Genomic DNA, 19,814 nt, shown 5'->3' with positions numbered 1-19,814 from the left:
AAACACATTAAACACATTATTTAATTAATTAAATTGTGATAACTTTAAAATTTAATTTAACACTGTAATAAAAACCCCTAAAACCCCTAACTTATTTTAAATAAATAAACAAATACATTGTATTGAAAAAAAAAACTGTAAAAAATTTTAAAAGTTAGCCCTCACTTATATTAATTATTTAAATGTAATTGTGAAAAAATACATATTCAGTTTAATGCTTTTTTAAAAAGGCTGCCAACCCCTAACTTATTTTAAATAAATAAATAAATGTGACCCTGGACCACAAAACCAGTCTTAAGTCGCTGCGGTATATTTGTAGCAATAGCCAAAAAAACATTGTATGGGTCAAAATTATAGATTTTTCTTTTATGCCAAAAATCATTTGGATATTAAGTAAAGATCATGTTCCATGAAGATATTTTGTAAATTTCCTACTGTAAATATATTAAAACTTCATTTTTGATTAGTAATATGCATTGCTAAGAACTTCATTTGGACAACTTTTTTTTGCCCCCTCAGATTCCAGATTTTCAAATAGTTGTATCTCAGCCAAATATTGTCCTATCCTAACAAACCATTCATCAATGGAAAGCTTATTTATTCAGCTTTCGGATCATGTAGAAATCTCAATTTCGAAAAATTGAACCTTATGACTGGTTTTGTGGTCCAGGGTCACAACTAAATAAATAGTGTTATCTTGCTTTAAAATCCAAAACAAATCTTATAAACAAAACTATTATCACTTAATTCTAACCTCAGACTTAGACGAGGCCTCATCATCTGAGTTGGAGTCATCGGATTCCGGAGGCTTCTTGGACTCCTTGACCTCCTGGGCCTCTGACTTGCCCTTGGCCCAGCGGCCCTTCTCTTTAGAGGCCTTCTTATCAGCATATCCCGAGGTGGCCGTGGAGGAAGACGCGGTTCGGGGGGAGGTGCCGGTGAACCCCCCACTGCTGGAGCCTTTTGACCCCTCTGAACCCCCTTTCTTTGGCTTCTTGACACTAGGTTTGGGTGACTCCGCATTGGAAGGTCGTTTGCTGGGTGCTTTTCCATCGGCCACTCCACCTCCCCCTCCACTGCCCGCTGACCCCGCTCCCCCTCCTTTAGGAGACATGCCTTCCATTTTGGACTCCTTCTGCGTGAGTTTGGGCTCCTTGAAAGCAGCTTTGGGCACGACTTTGTTCTCGTCCTTCACTTTGATCTCTGTTTTCTTGGATGATGAAGATGAAGATGAGGAAGGGTCACGGCTACTTTTGCTGCTGCCGTCCCGTTCAACGTCCCCTTTGGATGTGGCTTTGCTCTCAGAGTCTTTTCGTGGCCGCTCTCGATGCTCCTTGGCCATTTTGTGGGATTTCGACACTTTGCTTCCCTCTTTACTAGGCTCCTACAGAAAAGAAACAGTGTTAACAATTAAAAATATAATGTCTATTCACCGAGTTAAACAGGAAATAGTCATTTATCCAAGAAATGACTGCAGCAAATTACAGATAGTTTTGAATTTTAATAAATACTGCATTCCTGAAGCCACTTTTTTGAATAGAAATTTCATTTCATTTTATTTTTATTTTATTTATTCATTTACTGAATGATTTTCAGCTGCATCGTTTTTTCCATAGTAAAAAAATTTAATTAAATTTAATTTAAAAAAGTGGGTTCATTGTAGTGCTGTCAAACGATTAATCGCATTCAAAATAAAAGTTTTTGTTTACATAATGTGTACTGTGTATATTTCTTATGTATATATAAAAGCACACACATACAGTATATATTTTGAAAATATTTACATGTACATATTTATATTCATATAATTTATATTATATATAAATATATTTATTATATAAACATAACATATTTTTCTTAAATATACACATGCATGTTTTTGTATTTATATATACATAATAAATATGCACACACACATATATTATGTGAACAAAAACTTTTATTTTGGATGCGATTAATCGCGATTAATCGTTTGACAACACTAGTTAATTAATTTAAGAATTTTACATTTTAAGAATTTTAAAGAAATTAATACTTTTATTCAGCAAGGACGCATTAAAGTGATCAAATGTGACAGAAAAGATATTTACAATTGTTACCAAATATTTTAATTTCAAATAAAGGTTGTTCTTTTGAACTTTCTATTCAAATCCTGTAAAATATTAAGCAGTGCAATATTAGGCAGTTTTATAACATTGATAACAATCAGGAATGTTTTGGAGTCCCAAACCAGCATATTAGAATGACATTTGAACGATAATGTGACACTGAAGACTGGAGTAATGGCTGATGAAAATACATTTTATTTTATTTAATATAGTATATATATTCAAATAGAAAACATTTATTTTAAATGATAATATTATTTAACAATATTACTGTTTTACTGTATTTTTGATTAAATAAATGTAGCCTTGGTAAGCTTTAGAGACTTCTTTCAAAAACAAAAAATTGTACCAATCTCAAACTTTTGAACTGTAGTGTAAACTCACAAAAAAGTAATACAAAGTACCAAGGAATAGCCATGTTTTTGGTCAAGATACACACTGTTTTATTTATTTTTGGACATAATAATCCAACTACTTGTTTAGGAAAATATGTCATTTTGAATAACCCAAATATTAATATAATAATCCTTCCGTGCTATATTGTTATCATCTGTCACCATTTACCTTGGTGCACATTGTCAAATACAACCACACAACAGATCCCCTGTTAGGATAAAGCATAGAGTTTGACACCTCAAACAATTAGAGCCTGTCTTAACTACGATCATATAACCCATGTGTGACCTTCACACAAAGGTCATGTGCTGTATTAATGAGGCTGTGCTGAGATTAGGACTGTTAAGGATAAAGGGGATGCTGGAAGACGTCCAGCTCTGGATGATCACAGTAAATCAGCAGCGAGCGACTGACCCTCTTTACTGCACTAATGAAAGATGCCGCAGAGTGACCTAGATAAAGCACCAGTGCTCAGATATGATAAAGCGAAGGTCATTTAATAGAGATATGACACATGTCCTACATAATGGACTCTTAATTCTTACTGAAATTATCTAATCTGCTGCTTAGAAGTAAACAAAAGAGAATTGAGGAAGCTGTGATCCCCTAATATCTCTCCACAGACTATTATCAGATATTAATTGTTTATTACAAATTATATTTTCAGAATAACAACATTTGAGTAAAAGATTACTGTTCGAAAGTTTTGGGTTAGAGGATTGAGGAATTTTTCATGTTTTTGAAGAAATCTCTTATTATGCTTACCAAGGCTCCATTTATTTAAAGGGGTCATATGATGCTGCTAAAAAGAACATTATTTTGTGTATTTGGTGTAATGAAATGTGTTTATGCGGTTTAAAGTTAAAAAAACACATTATTTTCCACATACTGTACATTATTGTTTCTCCTCTATGAAATCCCATCAATTACCCCCTTTAAAAAAAAACAAACAAAAAAAAAAAAAACAGAAATATTCTGAAATATTGTTAAAATAAAAATATATATATATATTTTAAAAATATAATTTATTCCTGTGATGGCACAGCTGAATTTTCAACAACGATTACAGCCAGTCTTCAGTGTCACATGATCCTTCAGAAATCATTTTAATATGCTGATTTGGTGCTCAATAAACATTATATATCATTACAAATGTTAAAAACAATTTGCTTAATATTTTGTTGAAATTTATGCACTTTTTAGGATTCATTGATAAATAGAAAGTTCAAAGGAACAGCATTTGAATTTTTTTGTAACATTATAAATGTCTATACTCTCAAATTAATGCATCCTTGCTAAATAAAAATATTATTTTTCTTCTCATAAAAAAGAAAAAAAAGCTTACTGACCCTAAATAATATCTTCTTCATTTTAAATCAAACTTTTTTCTGTTTTTTTCTCTGATTTAAAAAAAAAAATCCTAAAACATTGTTTTTTTCCCAGGTTTAACAGAAAAAAATACTGATTTTCCATGTGATCTCAGAATATTGGACACCCTTCTATAAAAAAGACAGACAACAAAACATTGCACATATGGCATATTTTAAAATGATTTTTCAAACCGTTGATCCTTGTGAAGTCTTGCTCTTCTTAGGGTCAGAAAAGGCAGAGAGTGGGATGGTTGGAAGCATGGGGTAATCTGGGCTGGGTCTGGGGACCACCTCTGCCCCCTCTGGGACCACCATGATCTGATATGTACAGAATGAACGAAAGATAAGAGCACATTCATCAAAAACGTACAATTTTCCTGACTGAACTGTGCAACAAACAACTCCATTTCCCACAATGCAGCACTCACCCCTCCAGCCTTGACTAGCTTGCGACGGAAGTCACGAGTGGGGTTATTGAAGGTTAGTTTCTCACAGCGCAGGTGATTGACAGGTGGGTTTCCCTCCAGGTTAAGGAAGAGGTCGTAATTGAAGCACACCTTCTTTGGCTCCTCCTGCATTAAATTTGCATTATTGAGTGATTCCATTAAATCCTCTCATACCACAGAACAACTGAAGACAAGCATTAAAATGAGTCAACAGAGCACCAACTGCAGTGATTCTAGGACTTCTTTCATGGGCGGCACAGCCAGAGGTTCATTCAAGATTCAAGGGCAAAACATCAGCAAAGATCAGAGTTACAAATCAAACCCCCAGATGCACATTCTCCACATCTTTTTATCTCTGTCTCTCAGCATGCTGAAATCTGTGAGTTACCGAAAACAACATAGGAAAACAAGACTCGCTGAAGGTTGGGGATGTTTTTCAGACAAGATATGACAGATACAGATACATATCACAAGCCAGTGAGTCAGCGGGTGGGCTTGAAAATGAGAGTGTAATTGTTTCGCATTATACTGCTCTGATCTGATACTCAGATGAGGGATGTATGTGAATGTGAAAAAATAGAAATAACTAGAGAACAAGAGAGAACAGCAACAGAGGACAGAAGAGCTGCAGGAAGAGATACCGCACCTTGTTCTTGAAGTAGACCTCTATGGGCATCAGAAAACCAGCATATCCCGACTCCTCAACCTTGTATGGTGGCTCCTTACACACTGCAAATAAAAGAAAAAGATGAATTATTTCCCTGAAAAATCTGCATATAACAATGATATTCATAACTATTTGAATGCAAGAGACTTAAAGAGACTTATTTGTACTCATATACACCATCCAAAAGTTTGGGGTTGATAAGATTTGTAATGTTTTTAAAAGAAGTATGTTATTCTCACCAAAGCTGCATTTATTTAATCAAAAAATACAGTAAAACAGTAATATTGTGAAATATTTTAACAACTTAAAATAACTATTTTCTATTTTAGTATATTTTAAAATGTAATTCATTCCGGTGATGGTAAAGCTGAATTTGTAGCAGTCATTACTCCAGCCTTCAGTGTCACATGATCATTCAGACATCATTCTAATATGCTAATTGGGTGCTTAAGAAACATTTCTTATTTTTGGCAAAATTTACAACAAAGTTTAAAACAGTTTTTTTGTGAAACAGTGATACATTTTTTCAGGATTCTATGATAAATAGAAAGTTCAATAGAACAGCGTTTATTTTAAATGGAAATCGTTTGTAACAATCCAAATGTCTTTACTGCCACTTCTGATCAAGTCAATGCTTCCTTGCTGAATAAAAGCAATAATTTCTTTCCAAAAAAAACAAACAATCTTACTGACATCTGAACTTTTGAACGGTAATGTATCCATATATAGATCATTACATATTATTTAATGTTTCACAATTTTATTAATAAGGTGGTTTCACATTTTTATTGGAGCTTTCATTTACAAACACGAAAATGAAGGCTTTGCTCATGAATATTAATTATGTTACATCATGTTTGCTCAATAGGCCTAACTGATTGGCTGAAAGGCACATGCTGTTAAGTGTGCACTGATCAGCTGCCATTTCAAGAATCCGACTATGGTGAAGACACAATCATGAATATTTATTAAAATTACTTGACTGGACACTCCAGGAAGGTTACCAAGCAACATCTGCATGACCCAATTAATATTCACGAACTGTAAATTAATTTTGCAAACCAATCTTGGAATCAGTGTTTTGAACCACTTCACTGAAAGAACTGATTGTATATTAACAACAACAAAAACAAATGAAATAAATGATACATATTCAAAATATCCCTCCATCCAAATCATCATAAAGTAATGTAAACATAAAATTCTAACTTTGATCTTAGACCAGCACTGTTAATCCAAGACATGTGGCAAGTGAAATGGGTTGATGTTTAATCTGTTGACAGTAGCTTAATTTCTCCAGTCATCTGAGGCTGTTTATTTGTAGCCTTCAGTATTGATTTAGTATCGACACCAAAGTACTAGAAGCTGGTGTGGTACAAAGCCAAAACTTTAATATTGAGCCAACCTATAAATATTACAAGAAAGAAGCATACTGCTCCTTATGATATGCAACATGTCGTGTGGCTCTCACACATGCTGGTTTTTGAAGATTGAACTGTGAGTGGTGCAATATCTCATTTGTGAAGTTGTCAAATTTACCCCTCTTGGGTTTAGGAAAGCTCTCGTGCAGCCGGAAGACGACTTTATCCACAAAGTGCTGAATGTCACTGTTCTCAGGGCCTCGCACAAACACCATCCAGTCGTGGGTGAAGCCCTCTGAGGTCACCTTCTTCCTCAGCTGGGCCCTGTGACCCAGCTCAAGCTTTACCTGAACCGTGCACTGCAAACAGAGAAACACATATTAATTAAATGCTTCAATAAGACCGAGTTCAGTTGAAGTTCAGGAGAGGAGAGCAACGGACACTTTCTGTCATTATAATTCATAATCACAGACTACTACAAACCTGTCATTTGCTATAAAGTAAAATATGACTTTAATAATAAAAACGTATTACATATATATATAATAAAAAATGTTTTAATAAAAAGAATTGTTTGGTTACAAAATGTTACAAAAGATTTCTATTTAAAAATGCTTTTTATTCATTAAAGAATCCTGACATATGTCACAGTTTTAATTGACTACATTAACTGTCACAAAGTCAATAAGTTTTTTTGAGCACAAAATGAGCATATTTGAAAAAATCTATTTAAAAAAAAAAAACAACATATGACACTGAATATTACTGGAGTAACAGCTTCTGAAAATTCAGCTTTGCTATCACAGGAACAAATTGCATTAATTTACAACAATTTGCATGCAATAAAATAGAAAACAGTTTTAAATTTTAAAATCATTTCACAATATTAATGTTTTTACTGTATTTTTGATCAAATAAACACCGCCTTGGTGAGCATAAGAGACTTATTTAAAAAATGTTTTTTTTTTTTATCTTACCTACCCCAACTTTATATATTCCATTATATATATTATAGGATTTAAAAAAGGATAAAGAATATTTTTATATAAAATTAAGAAATAATATAAATAATATAATGTATAAAATAATATATTATTTATTTATATAAATATTTGTATTATTTTCAACCCTCTACATTGCGAGTAAATCACTTGCATATGCGACTAAATCTTCACTCTTATTTGTATTATTTTCAACCCTCTACATTGCGAGTAAATCACTCGCATATGCGACTAAATCTTCACTCTGGGCGACTAAATTATGTCTAATATTAGCCAATGGCTAATAAATTCTCAGATTTTACTCGCCAGTGTGTGAGTTGGAGGCTAAGTATAAGTTTAGAATTAGCACAGATATATTTTCACTCGCCGAACACTCTCTGACTGAGCGCTTCAAAGTTTCACTCGTCTCCGTCTATCGATCTGTGCTATTTTTCAGTTCATCTGAAACGATGCGCAGTGTACCTGTATTTGACGTACCGTAAACTCTAGTGTGAAGGCGCACAACTCGCCGTCACTTTTGCTGAACCATACCGAGCCGTACCATGCAGTGGAAAAGCGCCATTTGTCTCACTACTCACACACACGCAGAGAGAGAGAGAGAGAGAGAGAGTTTACGCGCTACATGTAAACTATATTCTTTGTTGTATTTTGCTGTCAAAATAACAGCGTTCCTTTGGAACTCTTCAGCTTTTAAGAACTGCCGGGTTCTCCGGTAGTGGGCGGAACAAATGCTAAGTTCAGTTAAAATGATTAATATGCATGGTTATCAAATTTTAATTCTAATTACTAAAGTTCTATCATTAAATAATACTTGATGATCATATTATAATGCTTGACTGACTGATGTTAAGAGTGTACTTTCAGATATTTAAAAAACTGTGCCATTTTACAAACATTTATTATACATATATAATATATATATCAGTCTGGCGACGAGTAAACTAAAATATTTACTAGCCAATGGCGATTTAATTTCCAAGGTGTCCGTAGAGGGTTGATTTTATATGTACATTGCATGTTTTTACTTTAAAAAATGTATTTTATGTAATGCTGCCTTTTAGGAATGAGACTTTTGTGCACTCCTAAAACAAAAGACAAAAAAAAAATTTAATATGTCCTTGAGGATTATATCACTTTGGTAAATCATCAAGCTGTAGGCTATTTTCTTTGTAAGAAGACTGTTTTAATTGAATGAATTCATACAAATGAAAACTGTTATTGATATAGCAGCGAAGAGTTACTAAAAAAAGTCTCTAGGCACTAAAATCTGAGTAAGAATACCTTTCATACACATGCTCAAGCTAATCATCTGTATCATCGGCTGGTTCTGCCAAATGGCCAGAAAAAAGCCATCAAGGGAATTCCTTGAAAAGCAGCCAGGAAAAATGAACACTGTCCACACATAGGGTGGAGACGGGCCAGACCGGGTTCAGGTGCCCAGAGATGCTCAGCTACTGTTGACTCGAGTCCCTGAACTAGTGGACATTGAAGAACCAGAATAAAGAACAAGACTGAGATGTGCTTTTTTTTTACTTTTCTGAAAGATTGTTAGCATAAGGACGAGTGGAAGGAAAATCTTATTGGCCGCCGTCTGGCCTGTCACCATAATGCACTTTAACTCTCTGTGTTGGCTGACACTCCCACTTCTCCGTTGCCAAAAGCTGCCAGCCAGACCCCGACGCTGCCAGGCATCAGAATAACCCCTGTGAGTCCATCTCTCATTCACTCACCCACAAGCCCCAGCCGAGTCACATATACAGACAGACAGCGAGACAAAAGCCTGGCTACCCTCAACAGGAAGAACGACGCATCTTCAGTCCGCTCTTTTTCCAGAACTTGCCATTTGTAATTTGTCACAGCAACAGCAGCTTGCCTTGAGGTAACGATTACAAATGCTACCGACATTAAAGGCTGTTCCACCCCGCCTGAGAGGAACATGACCACCCGAATATGAAGACGATATGGGACAGACAGGAGACGTACACAATAAGAGGTTCAACACATGACCACGTTAATCCCAGTGAAGGGGGGTAGAAAGATTAAAAGGCCTTTTTGAAAAGGAGTAGATTAAACAGGAGGACAGGCAAACACTGCTGGCTCCTGGTCTCACAAGACACACTCACCACCCGCATCACGTTTTGTTATAAAACACAAAACAGACACAAAAGTGGCAGACTGGATTTCTCTCAGGTCACTGCTATGACACAGATTATCAGTCAAGCACGGTAAAAATACAAGCAGGTCACATGGAAGCCAACAGGCAAACGACAAAACAACAAGTCTCTGAAGAGTTGCTGCAATGCTGTTGTCAAAGATCCAGCTTGGAAACCATGAATGAATGAAACATGCATATCAACAACTATATATTTCAAGATAATCTTTCCTTACTTGAGAAGTGGAGGGACAAAACTGAAGTTTACAACTTGCCTTTCTAAAATCACATTAAATAAACAGATTTATAATTCAATTAAGCTATTTTGGTTTGAGATTTGCCTTCATGTATACGTATATAGCTAAATTAGTAGCCTAAAGCTGGATCAAGCAAGTTAAAAGGACAAAAACAATACAACTGAGCCGATAATGGAAGTAATAGCTGGATAAACAGCTCATTAATATTAAATAGTAATAATATAAGCAGTAAAAAGTTACATATTTTTCTCTACATAGACAGCTTTATCAAGACGGTATTAACGTTATGCTAGTTCACTTTATAAATGTTAAACATATTTTTTGTAAAAACATGTAATAAAATATATTTACAATGGCAGCCATATTTTATGTCAAAATACCACTACAATTATTGCGGTTGCATTAAAACTGGTAAACACAAATTTTACGAAGAAAGACTCCATATTAGTATAGTTTATAATAATAAAATAGTTTATAATATAATATAAATTATTCATAAAAAATCATATAAAATAGTTTATAATAATAAAGGTTTAGTAGCAGCAAATGCAATTAACCTACTGCAGACCACAGCCACAAGGCAGAAGGTGTAAAATAGCCAGCATGTTAAAGCAATGATATTCATCTACAGCATATGATCACTGCTGCTGCTGCTCATAAATCATATTGCATAAAAAAGGGCAATTAATTAGCCTTGGAAGAAGACAGATTCCCGCTTCAGGAGCCCATCAGGAACCCCCACCCTCAGAGCAGACCTGTGCAATGCCCTCAGCCTTCAGTCAGGAACACTAGTGCATGAAAATGCATGTTCCTCATTTCCTCTAATAAAAGCCGCAGACTGTAGTGACTCCCGGGCCAGAGAAGCACAGGACAAAAACACTCTCCTTTGTGTTTCTGCTGCACGCACGACTTGCCTACTGCAAAAGCTGGCTGGCGCACGCATCCAGCCCTTTAGGCTGAGCTGATGTCCCCAAATACCGATGTAGCTTTAATATGCGTGGCCAGCTCGAGTCAGATAGCTGAGAGGAGGGAGGAGGGAGGGGGTTATATGGGTCCGATCCGCTGCTTTCACGCGCCCCAAGTGTCCACATTCAGTTGGCAATGGTGGATTTCTCTAAGCGCGTGCTTACAAAAGTTGACGTCACTCCATGCAACAGCAAAAGCGTTTCTTACTCTACCTGATTCTCCATAGTTCGCCGGGCTGATGAAGGTCCTGTTTATTTACAGAAGGCTTTTGAGCGGCTGCTCCCGACTCCTCATTGTGTGTCAATTCCAGCCCAAAACCGGAAACTAGACGGTTCCCCTCCCCGCTCCGGACCTCTGGCATGCACCCAAAACAGAAAGCGCTTGTGGCCAATCGGATGCCGTATAGGATGCGCTGTACGCCGGCCAGCCAATCGCGAAGCGCAGTGGGCGGGACTTCCCACGGGCTGCCTGTACTGGTAGGTAATAATTAGAGATTAGCCGAACAGATAGGATGTTTTTGTTTTTGCAGTCTAGTAGCGCTGCTTTACATTCTGTTATTTATCCATGAATCATTTTCAGTTTTGTCTTTGAAAACAAAGCATGTTACACACAGCTGTGTTGTGATTGGTTGGTTGAGGGCATGCCTCTGTTGTCTGTGTTTAATTAGAGGGATTACAATAAATAATTCATGCTTAGCGATTTTACTTGACATTTAAAGGCACTAATTTAATATATGGGAGACTGGGGCTAGTTGTCACTTTTTACTGTAGTATACAGGGTATTTTTGGCACTAATAAAGTCTTGGCTACAAGCTAATCTATTAAAATTGCCACAGTTATTGCTAAGGAAAAATACAGTTGATTTAACACGTTGACCCAATAGGCAAAAAGTTGTCACAATGGAATTTAATAGGTTAATTTAAATTGTAACACAATTATTAAATGCTCAAAAATAAAATGTCCCGATATTAGAATTTTACTTTGGAGGACATAATTCACGAAAAAAAGTTTTAGTTAAACTTTCTTGAGAAAAAAAAGCAATCACATTATTGTCAAGAAAGGGTTTTTGGTACAGTAGTCATAGCCTAAAAAATGAACATCATGAACTTTTCCACGACATTCTAATTTATTGAGATGCACCTGTATACCAAAAGAGTCGAACCACATGTCATACTTCAAATCACAACTGTAAAGATATAGGCTGAAGAAAGTGTTGCAGTTGATAAAGCAGCTCAACTGCACGCACTACACCTAGGATATACATGTGATGGCATTGTGTCAGAAAGAACAGAAAGTATCAATAACCTGGAGATGAACCCATTTCTTTGTTTTCTATATAAAGCACACAACAAGCAGCAGCATCATAAGTTTAGGTTCTTGCTAGTTTTTGACTATTATTTTGGTGTGTCTCATGGTGGTTAAATAAATAAATAAATCACATCAAATGCATGTCCCAGCAATCATAATTTATATAAAAATAATCCACAAAACATTAGTTTCATGTCACATAAGTATTTTAAAGAGTGATGTACATTGAACGGTACACCATCATCAATATCCACAATTTCATACACTGAGGTGGAGGTTAGAAGTTAAAACACAATATATAGATTTAGAATATATAAAGTTTTTTAACGAAACATACAGTAAAATAACAAGATTTAAATATGCCACACCAAAATGAGCATAATCCCAGTTATTACATTTGTAAACAAACGTCTGCACCATTTGCTGTGAGAATATCATTTCAGAAAGTGACATCTCACGTCAAACAGGCAGCATGATTTTCTTCCTCTGAACAGACTATGAATCGAACATTGACATTTTCTTTTACAATTAGTATTAGTACAAGTCACACTTATGAATCGAGCAGTTGCTTATGAAAATTTTCTCAGTTAAAAGCCTCGGATTCATATTAAGAAAATCAAGTAAAATGCAGAATGTTTTGTACATACATTCAGTCTTGTCACAACAGTGCAAATATTCATTTTCACATAACAACAGCATGTTGTTTGTAAAGATGAGAATATGAACAGTCACTTGCATAGAAACATTCACACACTCACACACACACACACACACACACACTTCAGTTTCAGGGTCTGTGAGAAATATGAAGAAAGTTCCAGAAACGGCAACAATTCAGCACAGCATTTGTTTCATATAACTTTCTCTTCAGAGTTCACATAACGTACAGTGACAGATCTAGGATCAGCTCCTTCCTGCCCATATAAATGGATTCACCATTTTGGAAATGTAAAGGCTGGTCCTAAATCAGCGTTACACCCAGCTTTATATATGAGGTTGTGTCTGTTCATCTTGTCATGCCTGCTAGCATCTTTTCTGTGTCTTTGTGGTGCTTTTGAGAACTATGTAAGGAAGCCCAATGGACCAGTTATTCCGTGGCCAGTACTGCAGGTCGGGTAGGGAATAAGGGATCTCCAGACTAGCGTCCAGGTAAGCGACCAAAGTACTAGCATAAGCGGTGGCCACCACAATCAGAATATGCCTGAACAGAGGGGTAGAGAAAAACAGTATCTGGATAAGCATGACAGTCCAAAAGTCTGGACAATGAGGTTTAACCCTGTAAAACCTGATAAAATAATAAAAAGCCATATAAAATAAGTCACTTTTTTTATTTAACAGTTTATCGAACCTTTAAATGAAACATGCAAAAAAAAAACTATAACTTATATAGTATGATATAGAGAATATGCAGCTGACAGTAGAGAAGAAAAAACATCTCAGTTTTATTCTGATGCCCAAAAATATGGAATTTGGTGCAGTTGCTGAGATTTACATGTCCAAAAAGTATGATTAGATCTTTATAAATGTATAGCAGTCTACTTAAATGCATTTAAATGTCAGTTTTCACTCCCTATCTCCCAATAATATGTCTTATTAAGCTGATGTTTAAATGTTTAGTTTTATAATAAGCTCTGTAGTTTTTATTGTGGGGGCAAAACATAATGCAATGCAATGATGACAGAGATGACAAACATTTCTTAAAAGCCTGTTGTGGTATCATATTTGATACATTTTAACACACACATACACGTATATATATATATATATAATCAAGTAAACCTAAGTTCCTTGAGTCCTGTAAGTGTTCCCCTTGAAATATTACTAACAATATGAAACTTGTTTAATTTATAAAAATCAGTAAAGATTTCACTTCACAGTAAAAAGACACATTGACCACAACCTTAAGGTGGACACTTTTACAATCATACCAAAAAAAGTATAAACTATCAATCAGACAACAGAAGGCATATAGAAGATTGAGTACACAACAGTGATAATTTAGAGGTCTTCGAATTTTGCTTATCAAATATGATATCGTAGGCTTTAGGGTTAAAATGTGCTCAACATAGAGCGGGATATCCTGGCTCACTCACCAGATACCATGCAAATAACAGAAGTCCAGTTTCTGCCAGAAGCTGCAGCCAATGCGATCGCTAATCCAGCAGGAGATAGCCAGAACCCACAGGCCAATGGACGCCCAGGCCAGACGCAGCACTCTCTCATCTGTGCAACTGTTGAGAAATAGATCCGTTTTGAATGAGGGTGAAAACAAGAAATAAAAACAGATCTTGTATAGTAGCCTTTATAGTCTTAAAGTGGAGAAACAGTAACTAAAGCAACATCTGAAATAGCTTGAAGCAATGAATGCACACTTTACCTCCTTAATTCCACAAACAGAGAATAGAGGATGTGGATGGCGAAGCAGTTGAGAGCGTAGGCATTGGCTGTAGGTTTGACAAAAGAGGACAGAGTGCTTATGACAGTGATGATCAGGACCATATGACAGAAGGATTTCCTGAAAAAGAACAAAACACAGAAAGACAGACCAAACTTTAGACTGAAGATAGTCTGGGGTGAAACAGATCTTTCTCCATTGACAGCCAAGTCTCTTATGCTCACCAAGGCTGCATTTATTTGATCAAAAATACAGTAAAAACTGTAATATTGTGAAATATTATTGCAATTTTAAATAACTTTTTTATTTGAATATATTAAAAAGTAATTTATTCCTGTGATGCAAAGTTGAATTTTTTTGCATCATTACTCATGTATTCAGTTTCACATGATCCTTCAGAAATCTGATTTGCTGCTCAATAAACATTTCTCATTATTATCAATAATGAAAACAGTTGCTGGTTAATATTTTGGAAACAGTGATACACTTTTTCAGGATTGACAATTTATTTAAAATAAATAAATAAATCTTTCTAAATAGAATGAACTATTAATTGCTATTTAAAAAATACTGACCACCCCCAACATTTTAACAGTAGACATCAACATTTTTCTAAGTTTAAAACTTCATTTAATCTAGATATCAACCATTTAAATATTAATATAAGGCTGGTTGGAGCCCACTGAGAAAACTGTGGAAACCATCTCTCCCACAGTGAGATCAGAATATCAAGCTTCAAGTTAAACAGGGTTACTTTTACACAAACTAAGGACTGTAAACGGATCCTTTAATTGCCCCTATTTTTACAGAACTGAAGACACAGTTGTTTTAGAGGAGGAGAGAAACAGACTGCATACATGGTACAGAATTTGCTACCTGTCCTTAATAAAAGAGGGGAAGTGTCTGCGCGGGAACCACAGGGAGTAGCAAAGAGCCAAGACCCACAGGATTGACAGCTCATCCAGCATCTGGCCCATAAAACTCAGAGTCATGTGAAAATACATGGAGAAGAGACCTGAAGAGAGAAACAGACCATGGTCAAAAGGGATGCGAATACAATTAAAGTGGATATATATATATAATTGATATTATAAATAAATATAAATATTTTATATAAAAACATTACTTTTTCTTAAATATACACATGCATGTGTGTCTATTTACATATACAAAATAATTATACTCTGTACACACCCATATATTATTTAAAAACAAACTTTTATTTTATTTTTTTTATGCGATTGATCGCGATTAATCGTTTGACAGCACTAAAAAAAAAACATCTTGCCACCTTACATTTTTTAATCACTGCCATTTACGGTCTTGTTCTTTAAAGTAAAAACGAATTCAGTGTGAACCGGGGGCTGTTCCATAAACAGACACAGTTGTTTTAGAGGAGGAGAGAAACAGACTGCATACATGGTACAGAATTTGCTACCTGTCCTTAATAAAAGAGGGGAAGTGTCTGCGCGGGAACCACAGGGAGTAGCAAAGAGCCAAGACCCACAGGATTGACAGCTCATCCAGCATCTGGCCCATAAAACTCAGAGTCATGTGAAAATACATGGAGAAGAGACCTGAAGAGAGAAACAGACCATGGTCAAAAGGGATGCGAATACAATTAAAGTGGACTTTAATAAGTTAACATGTGTAAGGTCATGTAAATACCATAAAAGCTGATTTATTGAGGCAACAGCATAAGTGGTTTAAGCAAAACATGATTTTTGCATGTTTTCCCAATTTTCCTTTGCTTTGCTTTTAAACTTTTATCTACATTGTCAGCTTATTCAGTGTGTGCATGTCCGACAGCATAGCCGTTTTGACAAATACAGGAGAATTTTTTTAAATTATTACTTATAATGCAAATTTATAATACTTTTTATTTATTTTAAAATTGAAACGTTTTCTTTTCATTTCTAGTCGACTGATTTGCATGTATGCAAACCCATTTTGTGAAAGTTACTAGCCTTTTGTAGCTTGTATATACACACTTGTTGGTTCATTTGGCCAGTAACATACAAAAACTCAAGCTGACATTTCATTCATTCATTTAAATTAATTAAATATAATGAATCAGTGGATTTCAATTTGCTGGCTATAAATTTGACTTGGCTATTGAACAATACTGCCCTCTGCTGGATTGTTAATGCCACAACCCCTTACAGATTGAACAGTCACGCTTACCTACAAAGACCATCATGATCCAGACCAGGTGCACAGCCAGGTTTCTTTCCTTGGCATATGGGTGTAGCAGGTAAAGCATTATGGGTGAGATCACAAAGAATATAAAACTGCTCATCTGAAAGGGGCAAAAAACAGATATTAGTGAATCAGACAGACACACAAACTCTAATTCTATCCCATGATGCCTCTAAATGTGGTTTTTGACTTCTACACATTTTGTGGTAGTTGTAACTAGTGTAGGATCACAAATAAAACCGGTTTGGGTTGAACTGTACTGGATTCAGTCTCTGTTGAGCTCTGTTGATAGGTGTAACATTGTGCCTGAGTCACTGTAGATGTGTAATTAACATTTAACAATGTCTTGAATAGGACTCCTCTAGTGTTAATGGCTGGAATCAGAGTGATTCACAGTGACTAGAGTGTGAAAGGGATTTGCGGCTCATCGGTTATGTTCGTACCGTGTTGAAATATTCCACAACATTCTCTGAATGTTTATAGTTGTCCTCACACCAGTCAACTTCAGAGCTCTCATAGGCAAACACACCTGCCATTTTGTCAAAGGATGGAAATGACGGGATCCCTGAGAGAAAGACAGAGTTTTATAAATCACTGTAATGACACGTCAAAAATTCTGTGGCTTACATCTGTGTGTTAAAGAACAAAACACTCGCCATGGTGCTAAAGCTTGTTGTCTTTACAGGGAGGAGTGTTCTAGACTCTATCGTCACAGAATGGAGCTACTGAACAAAAGGTAGATCTGTGCCTTTCTGGAGGCTCTAGTAGATTTTAGGCATGCGAGTTTTATTAAAGGATAAGGGGACGTTCACAAAGAACGCGTTTTGTATTCCACTGCACTGTTTTCCACTGGTTTTTAATATAAACATGTGGTAAATGGACATCTTAGGAGCCGTTCACACAGAATTTTTGCATTCTTATGTTTGACCATTGGGCTCGCGTCTTTCGCAGCATTTTGTGCATGACAGCATTCTAAAAATGCTGCGCTCAAGGTAAAATACGTTTTGTTAAAATAAGCTTTTCGATGCAAACACATTCTATGTGAATGGCCCGTTAGAGATGTGAAATGCCAGAAAGTGAAATGGAGAAAAAAAAAACACAAAGTTCATCTTTTTAACTCAGCATGTTGCTGAAAAAGATGAGAATGCAATGGTCAAACACATACGTTTACATATAATGTTTATCTCATGTCACAGAAATGCAGTACAGTGGAATGCAAAAAGACGTTCTGTGTGAACGACCCCTTAAACGGTTTCATTCCATATCTCAACTTTTTGCAGCCTCTCGCACAACAAAGCGTTCTAAAAAAGCATCGCACAAGTTACAATGAGTCCAAGTCTAGGGCAGTCAAACGGTTAATCGCATCGAAAATAAAAGTTTGTGTTTACATAATAGATGCGTGTGCTGTGTTTATGTATTATCTATAGCCTATATAAATGCAATCACGTATATGTAAGCCTATATATTTTAAAAACAAACTTTTATTTTATTTTTTTTATGCGATTGATCGCGATTAATCGTTTGACAGCACTAAAAAAAAAACATCTTGCCACCTTACATTTTTTAATCACTGCCATTTACGGTCTTGTTCTTTAAAGTAAAAACGAATTCAGTGTGAACCGGGGGCTGTTCCATAAACCAAGTTTACCAAATAAGCCAGGCTTATTTCAGTTAGTCTGACTTATTTTGAACCAAATCAACTGACAATAAATCAGACTAACTGAAATAAACCTGGCATATTTGGTGAACTTGTTTTATGAAACAGGCCCCAGGTCCTATGTTGAACTGTTTCGATCGAAACTGCTTTTAACGAACGAGTGACTCGTTCATATCACACAAAATGAATATTTTTAATGAACAGATCAAAAGATTCGACTCTTATGGAGAATTCAAAATCCGTTCTATTCTAATAAACTGAGACTGACAGGTTTATCTTGCCTAAGCAGGTTTTGCATGCAAGTGTAGTCAAATTACTTCCGGTGACCCTACAACCCGCAGTTATTGTTGCCATATTAAACACCAGGTGACCTTTTCTGAGCTCACAAAGTCTTCAGTCAGCCAATATCATATACTACAGTCATTTACAATTTATCTCTTTGTTGATTTGAATTTTACTGCTTACATGTCTGCCGTTTTAAATCAATACTTATTTAAACAGGCTGTAGTTGTACCTGAACAATATCTTAAAACCAACAAGATCATACAGCCACATTTAACCACAGGATCTGTGGTTTTATAGAGCACGGATCGTTCACCCGGGAAAAGTCAATCCTCTGGATAATGAATTAATTGGTAGGGAAGCACAGCACAGACATACAGAGAAAGCAAACAAACACTACAATAACCGAAAGGCTTATGGCTAACATGCTTATCTTATATAAACTCTCTCAAATCGATAAAACCAAATGATCAGACGTTTAGATAAAAAGCAATAAACTATCGCTTACCTCTCCAAAACGCATCCACAGCGGCGCGCTCCATGTGTCTGGTTTAAGTAGGGGAGAAATGTCCCCGATCCTGTTACTCGGGTCTCGCGTTGTGACATCACTTGGAGGTGAAACCGAGCGAACAGTAGTATTCCTTATTGTGCCATTGTATAGTGAAGCTGTCAGCTCGCTATTGCGGACAGACCTGAAACGCAGCGTTTTACATGAGAAAGGCTGGCACGCGCCCGCCTCCGGGCAAGAGCTGCAGCACAAGTTTAACTAGCTGAGGTCAAGTTTACCTGCACCTCACCTGTGGACTATTTGACGCCCATTCAACTCATTAACCGCATAATATTTACAGTTTCAATATTTAATGCCTTCACCTAAATTAAACTTCGTTAAAACGAAAAAGGTGGCCCCATACAGCACCTCCCTTACAAAGGTTTACCACGGTGGTAACCGTAGTTGCTCTTTTTACTTGCCTACACTTGTTACTTTTTTATAATACAATTTATTGCAAATTTAAAGTATTGTACAATATCTTTCACTTATATAGGCAGTATTTTTTCCTTCATTTTTTCGTTTTTATTTTCTCCACACCCCATTAAGTGGCAATACATAAATTCTAAATTCTATGAGGTTGGATACCATTTAGTCAACTGACAACTGTGTGTTAATAAATATGACTAGGCTGTGGTTTTGTAAATATTAGTTAAATACATGTCAGCCAGAGGCAGTGTACCTCCCTCTGTTGGGCCTATTT

At 35.8% G+C, this 19,814-nt stretch overlaps 2 protein-coding genes across 3 annotated transcripts in view; both read right to left on the bottom strand.

Moving 5' to 3' along the window:
* Nucleotides 1-11,063, bottom strand: part of mllt1a (MLLT1 super elongation complex subunit a) — a 21,499-nt gene extending 10,436 nt beyond the window's left edge. For both annotated transcript variants that reach the window (XM_016542208.1, XM_016542209.1), the window contains exons 1-6: nt 10,937-11,063; nt 6,527-6,707; nt 4,967-5,049; nt 4,303-4,446; nt 4,067-4,192; nt 755-1,384 (exon numbers count right to left, since the gene is read on the bottom strand). In XM_016542208.1, the coding sequence (XP_016397694.1) occupies nt 755-1,384; nt 4,067-4,192; nt 4,303-4,446; nt 4,967-5,049; nt 6,527-6,707; nt 10,937-10,948 (1,176 nt within the window). In that variant the 5' untranslated portion in view covers nt 10,949-11,063. The remainder of the gene's footprint in view (nt 1-754; nt 1,385-4,066; nt 4,193-4,302; nt 4,447-4,966; nt 5,050-6,526; nt 6,708-10,936) is intronic.
* Nucleotides 11,064-12,601: 1,538 nt separating this feature from the next.
* Nucleotides 12,602-19,380, bottom strand: LOC107731201 (alkaline ceramidase 1-like). Its single transcript, XM_016542210.1, has 7 exons — nt 19,073-19,380; nt 17,069-17,190; nt 16,611-16,725; nt 15,865-16,003; nt 14,409-14,546; nt 14,125-14,262; nt 12,602-13,232 (listed from the first exon to the last, which is right to left on the bottom strand). Exons 1-7 carry the CDS (start codon nt 19,104-19,106, stop codon nt 13,055-13,057), a joined length of 864 nt encoding a protein of 287 aa, XP_016397696.1. The 5' UTR covers nt 19,107-19,380; the 3' UTR covers nt 12,602-13,054.
* Nucleotides 19,381-19,814: the final 434 nt, after the last annotated feature.

The sequence above is a fragment of the Sinocyclocheilus rhinocerous genome, unplaced genomic scaffold, assembly GCF_001515625.1.
Source record: "Sinocyclocheilus rhinocerous isolate Xijiao unplaced genomic scaffold, SAMN03320098_v1.1 scaffold1600, whole genome shotgun sequence".
Classification (NCBI taxonomy): domain Eukaryota; kingdom Metazoa; phylum Chordata; class Actinopteri; order Cypriniformes; family Cyprinidae; genus Sinocyclocheilus; species Sinocyclocheilus rhinocerous.
Note: the sequence above shows the minus strand (reverse complement) of the source record. Positions and strands in the feature narration are given on the sequence as shown.